Raw genomic sequence first — 18,850 nt, forward strand, 5'->3', positions numbered from 1 at the left:
TTGCCAGATATGTCTTCAGAATTACGTGATTGGATATTTCTTCTAGCATGTACATCTCGCCTCAAGAAAAACTCCCGAACCGCTCGACAGGTGCAGCTGGGTCGGGCGGATGTTATCGTTCCCAAGAAACAACGTTCCGGGTCATATCCTTCGCGGCTGGAAGTGGAAGTACTTGAGTCTTTCATGTTATCATGTCCGCCAATGTTGTGTTATCGTCCTCAGATATATAGAATCGTCACGATTACCTCGAACCATAACGATAAGATTGTCGCCTAGCTACCTTATATCCCTTCTGGCGGCCGACCATAACTGATGAGCTACTCCGAGCCCAGAGGTTACGATCCACTAACTACTTATCCCTTGACGCAACTGAACTCCGGGACGACAAATACGAAGTGATGAGAGAGTGGCATTGGTAGCGCCGACAATTATTGAGAAGGCAACGTCTGAACCGATGAGTTTATTCAAGGCAAAGGAAGTAGCTGGTATTTTTCCATTAATGATATAAATTAAAGGTCAACTAGTCACCTCTCCTCGTTTTGCTCATCGTTTACACATTGTACACCTCGTTCTGTTAACCTAAGGACTCTGCGATTGCCTTTGAAGTTCGTTGCCTCATAGCTTCAAGCCATTTGACGATGAAGGGTACCCGAAACCTTGTCTATTATTACTTATTGAGCACGACTTCGCTTGACCATACAAGCTCCTGGTGGTGTCAAGAGTACCGAAGTAAACATTCAATGGAACAGGTTTGTCGAGCATGTGAAGTGTCGAAGACAGACGTGGACAAAACAATGTGGAGCAATGTTGCTCCCTCTAAAGATCCCATTTACCGCCACTACCCCTAACCCTATCTAACAGGTACAGCAGATTCAAGCAACACCAGGCCTCAACCATGACAACATATCAGCAACTCACGCTTCGCTTTTCATCATAATCACATCGCACAGCTTATAAGATAGAAGAACAACACCAAAGTCTTTTTGACCCTTCTCGCTTTTAAGCGCCACACAAGAGACCTCCAAACATACCCTGTCTACATCATCCATCCAAACTCCCAAAATGGTCATCCCTCCTCCTCCTTCCCCGCTCCCCGAGTTCGTGTACAAGATCACGCCCGAAGCCCCGCCCAGCCCTATCCCCGAGTCCTACCCACTTTCGGAGCTGGACCAGAAGGACGGGTTTATTCATATGAGCACCTCGTGGCAGGTATGTTCCGTTTTCTTCAACATCTCTCAATTATTCTGCTTGGCATGGTCACCGCGCTAAACAAACAAAAGATCCCAACAACAGCGTCGCTCTTCTTTACCAACACACCCTCCTTCTACCTTCTCAAGCTGCGCCTGTCCAACTTTGACCAGGCTAGCGTCAAGTGGGACGAGGTCGAGGATACCAACGGGTGTCCGCACCTGTACGGCAACTTTGGGGCTAAGGATGTTGTCGACGTGAAGGAGTTCCGCCGCGGGGAGGGCGAGACGTGGGGTGAGGTGTTTAAGAAGGAGGAGGCTAAGGCTTGGTTGGTTTGAGGAGAGAGGGGAATTGAGGAAGGGAGGTTTCTAAAAGATGAAGAGCTGGGCTGGGAAGCAGAGGAAAGTTTGGTGTGATAGCGATGGAAAGGAGATGAAAAGGAGATGGAAATGTTATGAGATATGGCATGTTCACCTGAATCCATTCGAGTCTGTTGATTCCATCTTACGTATAACCTATTTACCCTGAAAGTACTACCACACTGCTATAGGAATCAAAAGACATTTCCAACAGTGCATCTCGACGTCATCTTTCCAGTTTGATCCTCGCCATTCCCTCCTCCACCTTAACTCTACCGCCATGTTCAGTTTTAACATGAACATCCTCCTCCTCCTCCTCTTGTTTGCCTTCATCAGCAGCCTCCCTCTTCACCCTGACAGGTTCTTGCTCCCTTTCGACAGGTTCGCTCTTCACGGCTGGTTTATCGAGTTCTTTTTCCTCCTCCTGCTCATCCTCGGCCTCCTGTTTCACCCGTCCAGGCTCTCGTTTGACAATGGATGGCCGGTAATCGGCCTCATGCTCCTCGGAACCACCGAGGTTAGGTTCCTGCTTCACTATCGCGCGTTCCAGGAGTGGCTCTCTCTTGACCGAGCGCCCCTGGCGGTCTTCCGCGCCTTGCTCGTTGAGGCTCGGCTCCGGCTTGACAATCGTAGCTCCATTAAGGGATTCCCTCTTCACAATGCGTGGGCGATGGTTTTCTTCCTCGCCGTGCTCTGGGAGTTCAGACTCCTGCTTCACTCTCGGATGCTCGGATTTTACAACTTGTGGTTGAAGGTCATCGCCTTCTTCTTCCTCGTCGAAATCGAGCTCCTGCTTGACTGTAGCCAGGTCCCTTTCGGGCTCTCTTTTCACGACGCAGTGCCGATGTGCCGACTCCCCCTCTTCGGCGCCAATATTTGGCTCCTGCTTGACGCGCGCAGGCTCTCTTTTGACCACCTGCGGTGGCTGGTTCTCTTCTTCCTCAGCTTCCAATCCATGAACACTCTGTTCCTGCTTTACCCTAAGGACTTCTACCTTGACAACAGATTTTTGGTCAGCCTCTTCATTGTCCTCTTCCTCATCGGCGAGCCTCTCGCGCTTCACCCTCATACCTTCTTGCTTGATGATGGGCGGGCTGTGTTCTATCGTGGGCTCAATGTTGGCAACGGCCGATTGAGCCTCATCGACATCTTCCATCTCAACGTCCTCAATGCTCTCCATCTTCACAGCTTGATCCGCAACAGCTTCCCGAACCGCCGGCGGTATGGGCTCGTTGACCACAACATCCCTGACCCTAGCCACCTCCTCTTCCTTGACCTCAATCCTTTCCTCTCTCTTCTCTCTCTTGATTACCATATCCCGCTCATCTTCCTCGCCACCCTCCTCTTTCGGCTCTCCCTTGAACCTGACAACCTCGGTCTCGACCTCCACCTTTTCCTCCTTCACCACCTCCCTCCTCTTCCGGCCCTCAATGACCTTCTTCCTCTCCGCAGCTTTACACAAGCCCCTCAGGCCCAGCTCGCAATCACCGCACTTCCTTCCCACGGGAAGACACACCGACTGTCCGAACCCGACCAGCAGCCAGTTGATCTCCTTCCACTTGTCACGGGGCAGCCACGACTGCAGCGCAAGGCGCGTCTCCTCGGGGGTCTTGGTGGGCGGATTCTGCCAGCCCCAGAGGTTGGTAATGCGGTGGACGTGGACGTCCACACCGATACCCTCGACGCGGTTCCAGCCGTTCTCGGCAGACATGCAAAGATGCGCCATCTTGGGTCCAACGCCGGGAAGGGACATGAGGCCTTCGATGGTGTCGGGGATGTCGGAGTTGTAACGGTCGCGGAGGATTTCGGCGGCTTGTTTGAGGTATCTGTTACAGTAGTTTGTAAGTATACGGACCTTAGATGTGAACAAGAGGACAGTACGTACTTGGTCTTGTTGTTATGAAACCCAACTTTGCCAATCAACTCGTTCAAAACGGCCGGCTCAACAGCCAGCATATTCTCCAGATTCAGGCCCGACTCCGCGCCCTCGGTGTGGGGAGGTAGTTCCTTCTTCAACCGCAACATCGCCTCCGCGTTGACTGTGTCCTTGGTCTGGCTCGACAACATCAAGGCGACGAGAGTATGGAACCGCCGATCGCGTGCTGATGCGTTGTTGCTGGCCAGGCGCTCGCATCCCATGGTATCGACTGCGGCGTTGGCGGCGGGGCCAGAGATGCGCATCTCCTTGACCAAGTTGTACACCTCCTCCCAGTCAGAAGGGGGCTCGACCTTAACCTCGCCAGTAAGGGCATCGGTCGTCTTGCGGGCGGGTTTGCGGGCGGTGCGTTTTCTGCTGGATGTAGTAGATGTACCCACGACCGGGATATCGTTCATATCGATCTCGGAATCCGATTTCACTTCGGCTTCTGCGGTTTGGTTGATGATTCTCGTACTCTTCCGTTCGGTTTTGATCCTCGTCGGGGCGGGCAGTGACTCCTCCGTCTTCAGCGCTGTCGCGGTAGTTGTCGTGGTAACACGCTTCCGTTTTCGCGTGACGATTGGGTTCCTGCGCTTGACCTTGACGGCTGGCGAGCCACTGGACTTGACGGCATCTTCTATATCAGACCCGAAGGTGATTCCGTGTTCGTCTTCCTCGTGATCCTCCTCGATCTTCGTGGCTCGCAATGGTGAAGATCGCAAATCAACCGGCGCGGAGCTCGAGCTGGCATTCGCATTCGCATTGTTTGCTTCATAGGCGAATCGGGCAAGAGTGCTCAGACGCGTTGAGCGACGTGGTGTTGCTGGTGTTGCCATGGCGGTTGTTGCTCCCTCGAACAGCCTCGATGTCTCCTTGGCTATGTGCGACGTCCTCATGGGTCAATCGATGACCGTGATGGAATGATGAGCAGGCTTTGCTTGTTCGTCTGAAGTTATCTGCTGCTTCGCGCGGTCATGGTTGGATGTTTCGACTGTTTGGTTGCGCGGGGGACGCGTGCACCTTTACGGCTAGTTTGTATTGATAGGCCGAATCAGATGAAACACCGAAACATTGGAAGCTCGGGCCATGACGTAAAATCATAGAGCGAACAAAAATAATGTGGATCCTCGCTGCCGTACTAGTGCCGGCCCCGCCAAACACCAAGTTCCTTTGGGAAAGGTAGGCCACATTTTAAGGTTGTCGGCCCCAACCTTCGGAGAGATCATATCGAGCCAGTCCATCGGTGACGTCGGTGCTGATATCGTTTCAATGTTTACACCATGGGCTGTTCTCAAGACTTCATATTCCTTCCCATCACTGGTGTGAGCTTTAAAATAACTTGGAATTTAGAACTTCTATGAGTGTGTGGAGTATCCTGTCTTAAAACAAGCCAGACGCATTGTCCCCTGTTTGTCTAAACACCAGTAAACAGCATGATGTAAATACCTGGAACATATGTTGCGTGTATGATGAAGGAAACGCTGCCTCAAAACGCCGCGCCACCCAGACAGAAGAAAATAGCCTTACCCAAGAAGAGAGAATGTCTAACCAAAGAGTAAAAAGGGAATCAAACAACGCTCGCTTTAAATCAGAAACTCCTCGTTCACCCAGTGGCTGAGCACTACCTTCCCCTCCTCAAACGTAGGCTTCTCCATCCGCACAATGATGGCAGCATGACTGTGTCGATCATTGTGAATCCAAACGGGATACTTCCGCCAGCCCAGTGCATCCAGCGCGTTGATAGCAGCAAACTGATATGGCGCCAGAGCAAGTGTGGGCTGGTGTGGATGTGACTGCTTGCGCTCGAGCGCCATAATCTCCTGGTTGGAGGAATCATCCGTCTCTTCGCCGGGATCGCTGTCGGACAGCCCAAGATAGTCCTGGTTTTGAGAGCTGTTTAGGTCTTCATACGCATGTTCGACAGCTTCGCGCATCTCCTTGATCCATAGGTCCACCCGGTAACTGTCAACGTTAATTCCCGCCAGGCCCTTCTCGTGTAGCTTAACTCTTTTGGAACTTCGCACCGTTTGAACCGCGGAGTTGATAAAGAAAGCGACCAATCCCAAGGGGACAATAACCGCTACGGCCAAAATAAAGGGCACCCTGTTTACCCATTTCTTCAGGTTGGCGATAAGCGGTTCCTTCGGCTTGGGTGGCGCGGGGGATACGGGGTTTGTCGGATCCAGAATAACAGGCTCATACCCCTTGACGTAGTTGACTTCCACTTTGTCCAAGTCGGTGTAAGGGTCCGTTTTCGTTATGCCGGTGGTGTAGTAGACGGCAGACCTGTCGTTCACGATATTCGTATAGAGGATACGACGCTTGAACTTGGCAAGACCGCACATGAAGATAGATTTCGGATCCGCCAGAACCGCGAGAAGGGGCTTTCCCGTGTCACGGAACTCATCAATACCGAAAAGTTGTCTCCCCGACATGCAAAGGGTACGCGCACCTAGTACGTTCCATACGTGATTTGGCCAACCGCGAAGAGGAGAGCGCACTCCTAGAAATGGGCTAGCAAATGCCGTAAATGTCTAGCACAAGCATGTTAGCTCACTGTCTTGTCCTTGTTTTTTTTTTTTCGTCCGGAAGGTCCATACCATGCACTCGAGGTTGTCCAGCACACCTCGCGCATAAAGAAGGCCGATCGCATAACGGGCCACCAGGCCGCCGAGGGAGTAGCCAGCAATGCTGATCTTCTTGATTTTTCCACCTCTGCTTTCGACAGCTTGTAGTTCTTCCTCGATCTCGTCACATACTCGTTCGCCGCCGAGCTCGATGCCATCGTAAGTAAACGATCCGGCGTTTCGCTGCGCCACGAGGATGTTCAACTTGTCGCGTGGGTGCTGAGCTCGCAAAGCCTTCGCTACAGAGGCCATATGAATCGGGTTGCCCCATAGCTAAAGTTCAGGTTGCGGGTCAGTTGGTGGTTCTGCAAAGTGCCACATGGATTCTGGCGATCATGCGCCATGCACGAGCACAGCATGGACAGGAGCTCAGGGTAACAAGACTTACACCATGTACCAAAACGCAGAGGTGGTCAGCCTCAACGTCGCCTCCGGTATAATTCGCCATGGTTCGTTTATGGTCAGCGATCAGGGACCGGTCGATAGATCGAAAAGAGAAGGGTAACAGTTTGAAAGTTGTGGTGGGTTGCCAAAGCAATTTAAAGGTCGCCTTTGCAGGGAGCTTGTCGGTGGGTTTTCAGGGTGGGCGGCGCCACTGCGTGAATAGCGCAACCCCCTGAACAACAACCCAGCGACCCGGAAACCTCCCTGCAAAGCCGACAGTTTGGATGACGCTCTGGCTGGCTGGTTGGCGCGGACAGATCGGACGCCGTCCGAAAACAGCCTGGATGCGATGGTGCTACGGGATGGGTGGGAGGGCTGATAGGGCGCTGTTTTAGGCCCAAAGACGACTTCGCAACAGCACTGCCCGGACAGCACTAATGAAACGTCCTGGAAGAGAGATTGCATGTCAGCCCAAAGCTCATCAAACCGGACATCGGACATCACGAGCACCGCGGGCTCAGCTGTCCATATGGCAAATCATAAGCCCTCATTACGCGGCGCGGCGGACGCGGAGCATCTGATGGGCCGTGGAAGGCCCTAAATCCGATATCACCGGTCATGTCGTTTCGTTGTCTGTGCGGGCGCAGCAACGGCAGTTCGTTCTCATTCTCGAACGCCGTGTCCGGTCACACGAGCGTGTATGCCTGGAGCGATGACGACAGTGAGGTAGGTACCTACCTAGGGACTAGAACCCGGTGGGGTTTGCGATCCGCACAACGCTAAATCCGACCGCGGGAATATCCCTGAAGTGGTACAAACCTGGGGCTCGACGAGTCTTCCGACAACGAGATGTGAAACACAGAAACATCGAATGGCATTTCGAAGCCAGAGAAGTAGAGGTAGGGGGGACTCTTTGTCTTTAAGGCCAGAGGCCAGAAAAGTCCCGAATGATAAGACATTCTCGAAATGGAAGTTGGACCCGATTGTGGCTCCTTCTCTTTTTTTCACACCTGGAAGTTGAAGGAGGTTTCGGTGCTCTCCAGATCGCGATGAGACCGCAACGGCTGCTTCGCGAGCGGCCGAGCGCATCTAACATCCCCACAATGTGGATCCGGCAATTCATAAAGCATGTGCTTCTGATGATAGTGATAGAGATGCATAGCGCATGCAACTTCAAACTTCACTTGGTTGGTGTTAGGAATCAGGATGGCCATGGTGCGAGATAACTTCGTTGGTGTTCATTGGGAGCTTGTCAAGCAGATCGAGATAAGGCTTCGTTGGTTCCGAGGAGGGATAAAGTAACCACTAACCACCAAGAACGTCCATGGAGATCTCACGGAAACACTCCCGTCCTCTTTGAATACCTCTCCCGCTTGAACGAAAAAGCTACCTGAACCAGCATCCCAAAAGCGTCCCAAAATCTTCATCACATCGGCAATCCATCCTGTCCGAGAAACAACGTCTACATCTACTGATCATGAAACAGAATACAGTAGTCAAAATTCCACCCCCATCTATCATTACCTCGTTCCCTCAAACACCACCACTTTTTCATCACCAAGCTTCATTCATACCACCGTCGTAGGCCCTTCCTTACCCTGTTTCTTCTTCCCCTTTGTTGCCAACCTCGGCCAATAAACCCAAATAAACATAACCGCCAAGATCTGCAGCATGAACGCATTCACATGCATCTTGAAATTCTTCAACTCTCCTCCCCTCTTTGAACCTGACCCTACTTGCTCTTTCCCTTTCTCTGACCACCTCTCACAAACCTCCAAAAACAGCTTCGGGTCATCCGTGATGACTCCATCCACCCCCTTCCGAATACCCCATTCCATCCACCGCTCCTCGTTGACGGTCCAGATATAGAGCTTCCGTTGCGCCTTGCGGATCTTGCTGATGAAGCGGGCGCCAATGGGGCCGACGAGCATGTGCTGCATGAGGTTGAAGTCGACGTCGGAGTGGGCTTCGGACAGGAAGCGGGAGGCGTAAGGGAGGGAGAAGCCGATGTAGGCGAAGCGGTAGGAGGGGAAGTACGACTTGGCGACGTTGATGTAGTTTTCCTGTTTTTTTTAAACGGGGTGTAAGTATGTGAGACGCCAAAAAATAACGATGAGTGAAGATTATGACGTACATTCCAGCAACCGAGGACTACTCTCTCATTCCAGGCACGTGTTGTCGGAACAGATTCAATCGTTTTGGCTGTGGCGCCCAATAACACGTCGGGATCGTCGTCGATCTGAAATATGAGAAGTCAGCATTGGGTACCATCCCGCTTTCAACTTGAGAAGACCTTCAAACTCACTTTGATATCCAACAACACCCATACCGACTCTAAACCAGGCTGCCCTAGATACTCCAGCAGATCTTGCAACCTCGGGATTGATTGCTGTGGCTCCCTGAGAGTCTTCAACGTACTCAAGTAGCTCCAGTCACATTCGGAAACCTTTTTATCTACGCCGAAACACCGTTTAAGGGACGGATCCTGTTGGACACATGTTAGTCAATACAGTCACCCCTATAGCGTACTGAGAATGTTGGTGAAGTGAAAGGATATAGGTAAATGAAAGGAAAACAGAAAACATACATGTACTAACACGACAATCCCATCTTTTGTCAAGTGCAAATCTGTCTCGATCGCATGCGCACCAATATCCACCGCTCCTTGGAAAGCCCCCATGGAGTTCTCCGGGAAAGCGGCTTTATACCCACGATGCGCGATCGCTTGAGGAAGCCGTCGTCCCGCAGGTTTCTGTCCATTGCCGTTGGATGTACTGGTGTTTGACCCGGAATTAGAAGGGGTGCGAGTAAGAGTTTCTGAATGGGCGAGAGATAGGTGGGTGGTCAGCTTCGGGTTGTTGGTAGAACCTATTGCTCGAAACATGGTGAGATGTTACCTGTTGTCTGTGGGGATTCTTCCCCTGAATGTGTTTGTAAGTGCGACATGTCTGGCGGCTTGACCCTTCAAGTCCTTATGATCCTCCGACTAACAACGCTCGTTGCAAATGTTTGATCAGGTTCGCCCTTCACGGTATGGTTTCACTGGGACTCGATCGTGGGAAGACGGGTTGAATGCCAAAACTAAGGGGTTCAAAGGGAAAAGTTGTGGAAGGTTACCCCAAGAGAAGATCTGCCCATTATTTACACCTCGGCCACTTACCAAACCAGCGGCAGGCAGGCAAACGGCAACACGTAGCCCTGGATCGACCCCTACACTAACAGGCTTGGAATGGTGATCCTCGAAATATTTACTGTGTAGGTTGAAGCTCAAACACGACCTGGACAGCTCATCGGAAACTTGACCACTGAGGTGATGGAAATGCTCTTGATTAGTAAAACGTTATGAGATGGTAAATGTTGTTGTCCATTGTTATCCGCATGGACCCCTTCAGGACAGTTGTTAGTGTCGTCGGCTCAATGAGCCGTCATGGTTTCCGTAGTGTAGGCTGGGACACGACCCTGCAGATCTTCGGTCATCGGACACTTGAACCCGGGCCGGGTCCTGACCGTCTTCCGAACGTCCGGTCTGTGCCGCGTAAGTACCTGTTCCAGGCCCGCCGGTAGGCGTCATTGCGGCCGGGCCATTGGGCCGCACACGGACAGAAACGGGCGGGTGCGCGTGTAAAGTGGAAGGAAGGGACATGCGCCCGGGTGGTCCCCGGCCGCACTTCCCCCACTAATGGTGTCTCTCGGTATTTGGTCGACACTGCCTGTCGACATCGATCTCGATTTGATCCCGATCAGAAATCATGGTTAGTCCCTCAATCATATATCTTTTCGACACGCCAAAACACGGAATTCTTCTATCGCGAAAGTTAATGTTCACACAGGAAGCAACTCGGGTTTCCAATTTCAGCAATGCGTGGAACCTTCTGTTAAAGTGGCACCAGGGGAAAAGTGGCGTCCATGACATCACGCCCGTGGAGTCTATCCATCCAGGTGTTCCAGGGCTCCAGCAACTCTTCAACCTTGAAAAGGTTCCTTCTCCCGTCCGCGCCCACCGTTGGACACGTGACACCGTTCCACAAGCTCACTTTCGAGCTCCATTCCCGTTTCCGCTCCAGCAAAAGTTCTCCATTTGACACAGTGAGAAAAAAAACAATCAGCAAAACCTCAACATCCACCCCCCAGACCCCTCTTGAAGAGGCGGGCTATAGACAGACAACCCCCTCTCCCTATATCTAGACTACTTAACCTGATTGGGCAAAGGTTTCCCTCATTTTTGCGCCGTACAGAAAATTGGAATCAGCTGCACACCTTCGGCTGCAAAAGCTTCAGCGCTCCAAGTGCCAACCCTACAGTGGCTATCTTTCATCTTAGCAACTCTAGCAATGACTAATACTTCTTGACAATGCCCGGCTAATACCTCATGCAATGGCAACTACCTAGGTTTGCATAGTATTGTGATGCACTCTGGTTTTAACAATAGATTGATAGAGAGCAATACTTATCTTCAAGTTTGGAGCCTCTGTACTTTTAGGGAAGTGTATTTAGTAAATGTATAATGCTTCGACTTTGGTCGCGACGGGATGGATGCTCTTTTTCTTAGAGAAATTGTCGAAAAAAGCCAATTGTAAGCTAACGGGCTTTGGCCTTATTTCTAAGCTAGGATGTTAGCGACTGATAAGATAGGTCAAATTCCTAAAAGTTATGCCCAAAGCGGTTAAGTAGTCTAGATATAGGGAGAGGGGGTAGTCTGTCTATAGCCTGCCTCCCTCTTGAAGCCCATCCGATTTGCGGGCACCTTGTGAACCTTGAGAGCTTCCAGGTGACACTGAAAGAGCTCCTCTTCTCCTTATCTCTAGACTCCACCTGCCACTGAGTCGCGTGGCGGCGTGAGCCTGAAACATTAACAAGTCGTTAGGAGCCTGTTCCTGGCACCAGCGGGCGGGCGAGGCGGGTACGCGTACGACGGAGTCGACAGACTCGTATTGCTATCTTTGTCATTGAAGTGCTTGATAAGCATTCAGTGAGAGCCAGTACTCCGTGCTATTTTACGGTGAGGGCCGACTCCGTACAGTAGGTAGTCCGGTGGCATATTCAAACTCCGCCGGTCCCGGCGATCAAAAAGGCTTGTTTTCTTATGTGGATGTTCAGGGGCTTTGAGGCGAGGCGAGGCGAGGCGGCAAGCGAAGAAAGCTCCCGGGAGTCTGGCCTTTCTTGTACACTACCTTTTCCCACTGATAGCTATCGCGGTGAGCTTGGTTAGAGAGGGATCGTGACCACGTTACAAGCAGTCGTTATCAAACATTTTACGTTACCGTCTGCTGCATATCAAAGGAAGGGCTGCGTATTCCCGTCGGTACGCCTATCCCGTCCCCGAGATTATGGGAGGGCCTCATATTCAGGCTAAAGGCGCATCGGTGCCATCAGAAGGCATTACCCATCTTTTAGGGTACTCTGCACACGTGGGAAAACCGAGGTTATTAGAGCGACTGTGTAACTGCCTAGCGCGACTGTGTGGAGACAAGGTGTAAGTCGCACCTAAAGACCCCAAGGTTAGTATTAGGGTTAGTGGTTAGGGTTAGGTGTTAGGGTTAGTTAGGGTTAGTTCCGGGGGTGCAGGGGGCCGGTGAGAGGCCCCCGCGTGTGAATGTGAATTCGGCGCTCGAAAAGATGTGGTTTTGAGCTTTCGTTGTTGTCGTTTGGAATGGTGATGGTTGTCATGAATTTGGCCATGCAGATTTGATGCCAGCTTTGGAGGTGAGGCCCGTGTGGCCTTAGGTTCAAATTTGTATGGCCTTACACAGTCGCGCTAGGCAGTCACACATTCGCTCTAATCGGCTCGGGGAAAACGGGCGGGAAGAATAGTACGGTAATAGAAGTGTGCCGATGCTTGTGCATCCGATCGGACGGTTGTAGCAGGTACCAGAGACTATTGTCAGATTAGACAGTATAGAATTGATTGATTGAAGAGTGTGTGTAGCTGACTCGAGCGAGCGCTCCAAAAGGTATAATGGGTGTTGGAATAACTTAAATATACCTAGAAATTAGGCTTAGTTAAGTAGCTAGGAGTCTAACCTTTAATGAGTTAGTTAGAATCCCCACTTTTAAATTTAATATACCCCCTCATTTATAACCTTTCTAAAATGGGCAAAAGTAAAGCTATTTATAGAATTTCTCTTCTAGTACTTCGATTTCCCTAGCCAAATTGTAAATATCTTCCAATATATTATCACTAATCTCCTTCTCCTTCTCCTTTTCCTTACGGGCTAACGTATTCGCTATCTCTATTAGCTCCCACAATTTTTTATATTTTTATTATCCTAGAACCTTAATTAATCTATTAACTAATATTTTCTTCGTTTCTAAATATTCAGTATCGATCCTCCCTACTTAAATCTCCTACCTTAACTAATAATTATAAATATCGATATATTTTAATTTAGTTATTAATTTAATTACTTTAACTGTTAATATTTAGATTGTTTAGGTATTATTATAATTAATTATAAGTACCTTTATATTAAAAGGAATTTTAATCTCCTTATAAAGGCGCATAATAGCGATGCCTTCCTTTATTATACTAGAGAAAGAGAATAATTCTATTTTAATAATTAAAATTAAGACCGGCTTTTATTTAATAATACCCTAATAAACTATACTATTAAATAATTTAATAGTAAAACTTTAAGAGCTCTTTTAATTAAAGGAATTATTAGCGTATAATATATTAGAAATTATCTCTAATTTCTTCGAACTATTATAATAAAAGGAAAGGTTAAAATAAAATTCTAAATAATATTAAATTTTATTAATAGCCTTACGATATTAGGGACCGGGATTATAATTATAATAAATTAATTTATTAGCGGCGAAGGCGATATTTAGCCAGATAATAATAATAATATATATAATAGAACCGATAACGACTTAATATTCCCGGATTTTATCAAAAGTAGTTATATTATCGAAAAATAAGAATTTTTCATTATTTGTTAATATAAAGGCGAAAGTATAGGGATTCTTAATTAGTTTAGTAATTTTATAGATATATTCCCGTTAAATTAGTTAAATTAAGCCTTTCTCCCGGTTTCGAATAATTTCAATATTTAAAAGCTATTAAAGATTATTATTTCTAATAAATTTATACTTCTCCTCTAGCCTCCTAATAATTAGAGCAATTTTATCGTATTATAATTTATTAAAAACAAATATAATATCGTCGACGTAGTAAAAAATTAGAATTTTATTATATTTAAGGATATACAAGTCTTCGAATAATAATTTAAACCTAAAACTTTCGAAAGTACTATTAATATTATAGGGCTAGCCTGTGATATGGTTGCACTATATTGACTACACATGTGCTATACCAGAGTTAGTGCCATGGCCCAGAGTCATATACGTATATACTAATCATATATTCTAGTTACGTATAGTCTCACGTGCGCGCGCACGGACTGGCCTGCCTAGGCTCTTGTCTATATAGCTAATCCTCTACGTATACTTCCCTTTCTCCTCTTTGTATAATAATGTATATCTTACCCTACCCCCAATAGTACCCTCTCGCCCCGTAATAATTTATTATATTTAATTATTACGCTGCACGCGCTTACTTAAGGGAAGAGCGATTGCAATTAATTAATTTTAATCGTTACAACGTCGTTTATTTAATATTATCGATTTAAAATTAAAATTCGTTTCTATATAATTAAAACCCCGCGTCGCAATCCTAACCTCGAATTAAATAAACTACCAAACCGAATATCGCTATTAAATAAATCGCACTCTCTTTTTCCTTTTACTTGCTCAACGTATTAATTTAACAATTAATATTTAACAATATCGTTTTATACGCTCCCCCAATAACCGATAACTTTCTTACTATCATTACAGTCAGCACCTTCGTTACTATAAACCCGGTTAATTAAAAATATTATTTTAATATTGCCTAAGCCCTCGAATTTTTTTAATAATTAAACAATTTAAATCGATATTATTACTAAATATATATTTGGCCTTATTCAATTCCCCGGTTTTTAAATAATTTTTAGGGCTTTTAACTACCTTTTCTATAATAATATTATTACCGCTCGTATTCAAATATAAGAAGTATAGGAAGAATTCGAAGCGTCCGAAACTAAATTCGTTACCGCCTTATATAATATTAAACGTCGCGATAATAATATCGCTATAATTTAGACTCAAGCCTTCCTCTATATATAAAAAGTAATTAAAAATTATAATAAGGCTATGAACGACTTCCGCAATGACTACGCTAATAAATTTAAAACTATCTACAACGTTTACTCCAGTATCGTTAACTCCTTTAATAATAATATTATTATATTAAAGTAAAATACTAGTCCAGTACGGCGAGTTGCATGCGACAAAGCTCTATGTCTTCGTCTTCGAACCCTGCTAGCTATATTCTACAAAGTTCTTCCTCCTCCTCGCTCTCGAAACCGGCGCCGAAACATTCGGGATCGATCAACGGGCGCTTCTGGACTCGGAGCCTATCATCCTCCTCACCCTATGGGCGGTCTTCCAGCTTCCTGCTTAGCGTATCTGGCCGGATATTAACTACTCCTTAACAATATATAATATTGAAATTAAATCGACTTAAGAATTCTGACTAGCGTATATAGCGCAATATTAGTTATTTCATTATCCCAAATGTTTTAAGGTTCTTATAGTTGGTAATAATCTCGAATTCGTCCTAGACTCCCTCCAACTCTAATCTCCATTCCTCTAGTACCTTCACAATAACCAAGAGCTCCTTATCGTATATATCGTAATTATATTCCTAAGTAGAATATTTTAATAAAAAGTATTTAACGGAGTAGAGAATACTGTCGTCTCCCCATTAAAATAATATCCTTCCGGACGCCCAATTAGAGGCGTCAATTTCTACAATTATCTTTTTATCCCAATCGAAGATTTTAAAGACTAGTATTATCATAAAAACGTACTTCAACTATTCGAAGGTTTTCTAATATTCGATATTCCAATACTATAATACCTCTTTCTTCGTAAATTTATAAAGTAGTTTGGCCATACCCGAAAAATCTTTAATAAATCTCCTATAAAAATTCGCGAACCCTAAAAAGAACTATAGTAATTTCTTTAATTCTAGGGCCTCCTATATTATAATTACTTTAACCTTTTCTAAATCTATTTCAATACTTCCCAGGCTGATAATCAGGCCCAAATATTTCATTTCAATTATATAGAACTTATACTTATTAATATCAATTTATAGACCAGCTACTTCCAAGTGCTTAAAGACCTCTATAACGTACTTAATATACTCTTCTTCAGTTTCTAAATAGATTAGAATATTATCGAAATAAACCGTCGCATATTTATCTAATACATCGTATAAAATATCATTAATAAAATTCTAAAATATTACAAGTACTCCCTATAGTCCGAATAAATATACTAAAGATTCGTAGAGGCCGAACCTAATAATAAAAACCATCAACCACTCATATCCCCTTTTTACCCGAATCTTATTAAAAGCGGCAATAATATTAAATTTAATAAAAATCGTTCTTTTATAATTAACGTCGAAGGTCTCCTTAATTAGCGGTAATAAATATCTTATCTTTAATATAATATTATTAATTCCTCTATAATCTATACAAATATCTATACTACCGCCCGGCTTCTTAACTAATAAAACCAATAACATATATTCGGACTATAATATTCGGATAAATCTACTCTTAAAATTATCGTCCAGCTATTTCTTAATAACATTAAACTCTATTAGCAAAAGAAAATCTTAATTTAACGTTTAGAAACTTTATTCCTAAGATAAATTCGATCTTATAATTATATAACCGTTCCTAGGGTAAACTTTAACGTCAAAGGGGTTAGCAACCTTCCAATATATTTAATAATATATCAATATTTTAGCTTTAATCTTTACCTCTGTAATTAATAATCTATTTACCTTCTCATAGAATTTCCTAAAGTCTTTCTCGCTAATCCTCAATATAATTTCGCCGGCTCCCTACTTATAAATCAACTATAAAAAATACTCCTTAAATTTTTTCTTATACTTAACTCCTTTCCCTACGCAAATATCCTCGAATATCTCCTTAATAACCTCTAATTTCTTCAATCTATCAATAACGACCTTTCTGAATTCTTCCTCTTCTACTACTTTAGCCTCTTCCGCTTCTATATACCTAATTCCTTTAGCGATCTCCGCTCTATTTATAATAACGACTTCTAATTGCTCAATCTTTATAACGAAATTAAAATTCGCAATATTAAATTCAATAATATCCGTAATATTAATCAGGGCTTTACTAACGTCTAATAACTTAACATATTAAAATATTAATAATATCCGATCTAACCTAATAATATTGAGTTATATACTACCTACCGACTTATATTCGACTAATTTAGTCTCAAGTTTCCGTATTTCTAATTTCTCTATAAAGTTGTAGGGTAACATTATAATTTACATACCTTCTAATAATTTAATAACTTATAGAAATTTAGGGTTTATATTTCCATCTATCTATTTAATGATCTTTTTTCGTAGCCGTACTCTTCGGTAATCAATAGCGCGTCGAATATCGGCTAATATGGGGGTTAGTAATAACTTAGCCTCTTAACTTAGTATTAAGGGCTCTATAGTAATTTCGAAACCCAGTCCGTCGACTAGCGGTTATAATAATATAAACTCTAATATTAATAATAACCTAACTTCGTAATCCGGTACTAAAAACTCTATCTTAACTTCAAAACCCAATCTATCGACCCTATTATATTTTAATACCCTTAATACTCTTACTTAAAATTCTAAAATATTTATAAAAAAGTATTTATTCTTCTTATATTTTTTCCCAAAAACTACTTCGCTCTTTTCCTAATCGATAACTAAATTATATTATTATAGCTAAAGAATACCCAAAATAATAAAGTTCTCCAGCGATAATATAAATAGTAATATATTGATTTCTTCACTATAAATTCCAATCCGTATTATTACTCTCGTAAACTCTTTAATATAAATATTAATTTTTCCATCTACTAATCGCAATAACCTTTAGTCTCAAAGACTCTATACTGGTAGATTATTCTCTTTAATAAAATTTAAATCGATAAATACTTTTCCAATATAACTACTATCGATTAACGTAAAATAATTCACTTTACGCTTCCTATAATAAAGAGAAAGTCTTTTCGCACCGCCATAATTGTCTTCAGACACCGCTATCCAAAATTGAACTAAGTATAACTTAGCCAAACTTAGGTCTACGAATATAATAGTAGGATCAGAAAATCTATTAATTTTTCTTTAATATTCCTAAGGCAACACCCCTGTCATACCCCTTTATACTCCCACGGTAGGAGCAAAAGTTTAATATTAAAAGTTAATTAAACGTATCTTTAATCTTCTTTACATCACTAATGCTACAGAGGGTGTATAATTACAATATGAGTAGCGTTTAGTAGAGTAAAAAGAGACAAAAATTCCGAGCCCCTTTATGAATTATAAGGTCTTAGTTTGGTAGAGTTACTTTGGAACGCATTTTTAATAGCGGTGTCTGAAGACAATCATGGCGGTGCGAAAAGACTTTCTCATAATAAAAGTAAGAAGATAAAAATATAAATTTCTCTAATCTAGCACTAATTAAAATAATTAACAAAGGTTCTATATAATATAAAAATACTATTAAATAGTCTAATTACCTTATTAATTCTATATACCCTACTAACTATCCCTCTACCAATTTATCTTCTAATTCTAATTTCTTCTCCTTTCCCTTATCGGAATATTGCTCCCATTAACGACTTATAACGGAGGCGTGGCATTTTCTTAACCGCCGTTAGCATTAACCTAATTACCGTCAATTTAAGCGTATTCGCCGCCGAAATACTAAAATCAAAGATAATAAAGTTTTTAAGAGAATAAAATTCCCCTTCATTACCTATATTAAAAGTACTTTATTTAATAAGAAATATTAAATTGTAAATACCAATTTCTCGTCTTCTTTATTATTTAGAGGCGATAGTAATATTATATATAGAAGTAATAAAGCGGTCTTATATTTAATTCTTAAGTTTCTCGACCTTTTTACGAATTTCTAAATACTTTTCATAATTTTCGTTAGTAAATTTCAAAATTAAAAGAATAAGCTTCTATTTAAAATCGTCCTTAATTTTAAATATTAAATACTAGTAGCATATTATTAAGTAAAGTCTTCGCTCGTAAACTTTATACTATAATAAAAAACTTACTCTCTTTTTCGGCTATAAAAATTTTTTAACGTTTTTATCCGCCCTACGTTTCTTCCTTACATTTATTTTCTACTTTTTTTTACAATTAAAATTAGGAGCGTTCTCTTTATATAATGCGAATTCTTATAAACTAAAGTAACTAGCAACTTAAACGCCGTATATAA

At 43.8% G+C, this 18,850-nt stretch overlaps 5 protein-coding genes across 5 annotated transcripts; 2 read left to right on the forward strand and 3 right to left on the reverse strand.

Moving 5' to 3' along the window:
- The first annotated feature begins 1,186 nt into the window (after positions 1-1,186).
- On the forward strand, positions 1,187-1,663 carry B0H65DRAFT_458072 (uncharacterized protein). Its single transcript, XM_062826379.1, has one exon. The coding sequence runs from the start codon at positions 1,212-1,214 to the stop codon at positions 1,524-1,526; it is 315 nt and encodes a 104-aa protein (XP_062684789.1). The 5' UTR covers positions 1,187-1,211; the 3' UTR covers positions 1,527-1,663.
- B0H65DRAFT_519849 (uncharacterized protein) lies at positions 1,664-4,464 on the reverse strand. Its single transcript, XM_062828724.1, has 2 exons — positions 3,433-4,464; positions 1,664-3,373 (listed from the first exon to the last, which is right to left on the reverse strand). The coding sequence occupies exons 1-2, from the start codon at positions 4,359-4,361 to the stop codon at positions 1,774-1,776; spliced, it is 2,529 nt and encodes an 842-aa protein (XP_062684790.1). The 5' UTR covers positions 4,362-4,464; the 3' UTR covers positions 1,664-1,773.
- Positions 4,465-4,671: 207 nt separating this feature from the next.
- B0H65DRAFT_568694 (putative serine esterase-domain-containing protein) lies at positions 4,672-6,540 on the reverse strand (the record flags this gene model as incomplete). Its single annotated transcript, XM_062830400.1, has 3 exons — positions 4,672-5,999; positions 6,066-6,365; positions 6,481-6,540. 3 exons carry the CDS (start codon positions 6,538-6,540, stop codon positions 5,049-5,051), a joined length of 1,311 nt encoding a protein of 436 aa, XP_062684791.1. The 3' UTR covers positions 4,672-5,048.
- Positions 6,541-7,341: 801 nt separating this feature from the next.
- Positions 7,342-7,873, forward strand: B0H65DRAFT_123525 (uncharacterized protein). The gene has a single exon (XM_062820707.1). It carries the CDS (start codon positions 7,424-7,426, stop codon positions 7,700-7,702), a length of 279 nt encoding a protein of 92 aa, XP_062684792.1. The 5' UTR covers positions 7,342-7,423; the 3' UTR covers positions 7,703-7,873.
- Positions 7,719-9,516, reverse strand: B0H65DRAFT_458079 (PLC-like phosphodiesterase). Its single transcript, XM_062826380.1, has 4 exons — positions 9,064-9,516; positions 8,782-8,961; positions 8,611-8,715; positions 7,719-8,539 (listed from the first exon to the last, which is right to left on the reverse strand). The coding sequence occupies exons 1-4, from the start codon at positions 9,358-9,360 to the stop codon at positions 8,045-8,047; spliced, it is 1,077 nt and encodes a 358-aa protein (XP_062684793.1). The 5' UTR covers positions 9,361-9,516; the 3' UTR covers positions 7,719-8,044.
- Positions 9,517-18,850: the final 9,334 nt, after the last annotated feature.

Source organism: Neurospora tetraspora, assembly GCF_033439725.1.
Source record: "Neurospora tetraspora strain CBS 560.94 chromosome Unknown B0H65scaffold_2, whole genome shotgun sequence".
Lineage (NCBI taxonomy): Eukaryota > Fungi > Ascomycota > Sordariomycetes > Sordariales > Sordariaceae > Neurospora > Neurospora tetraspora.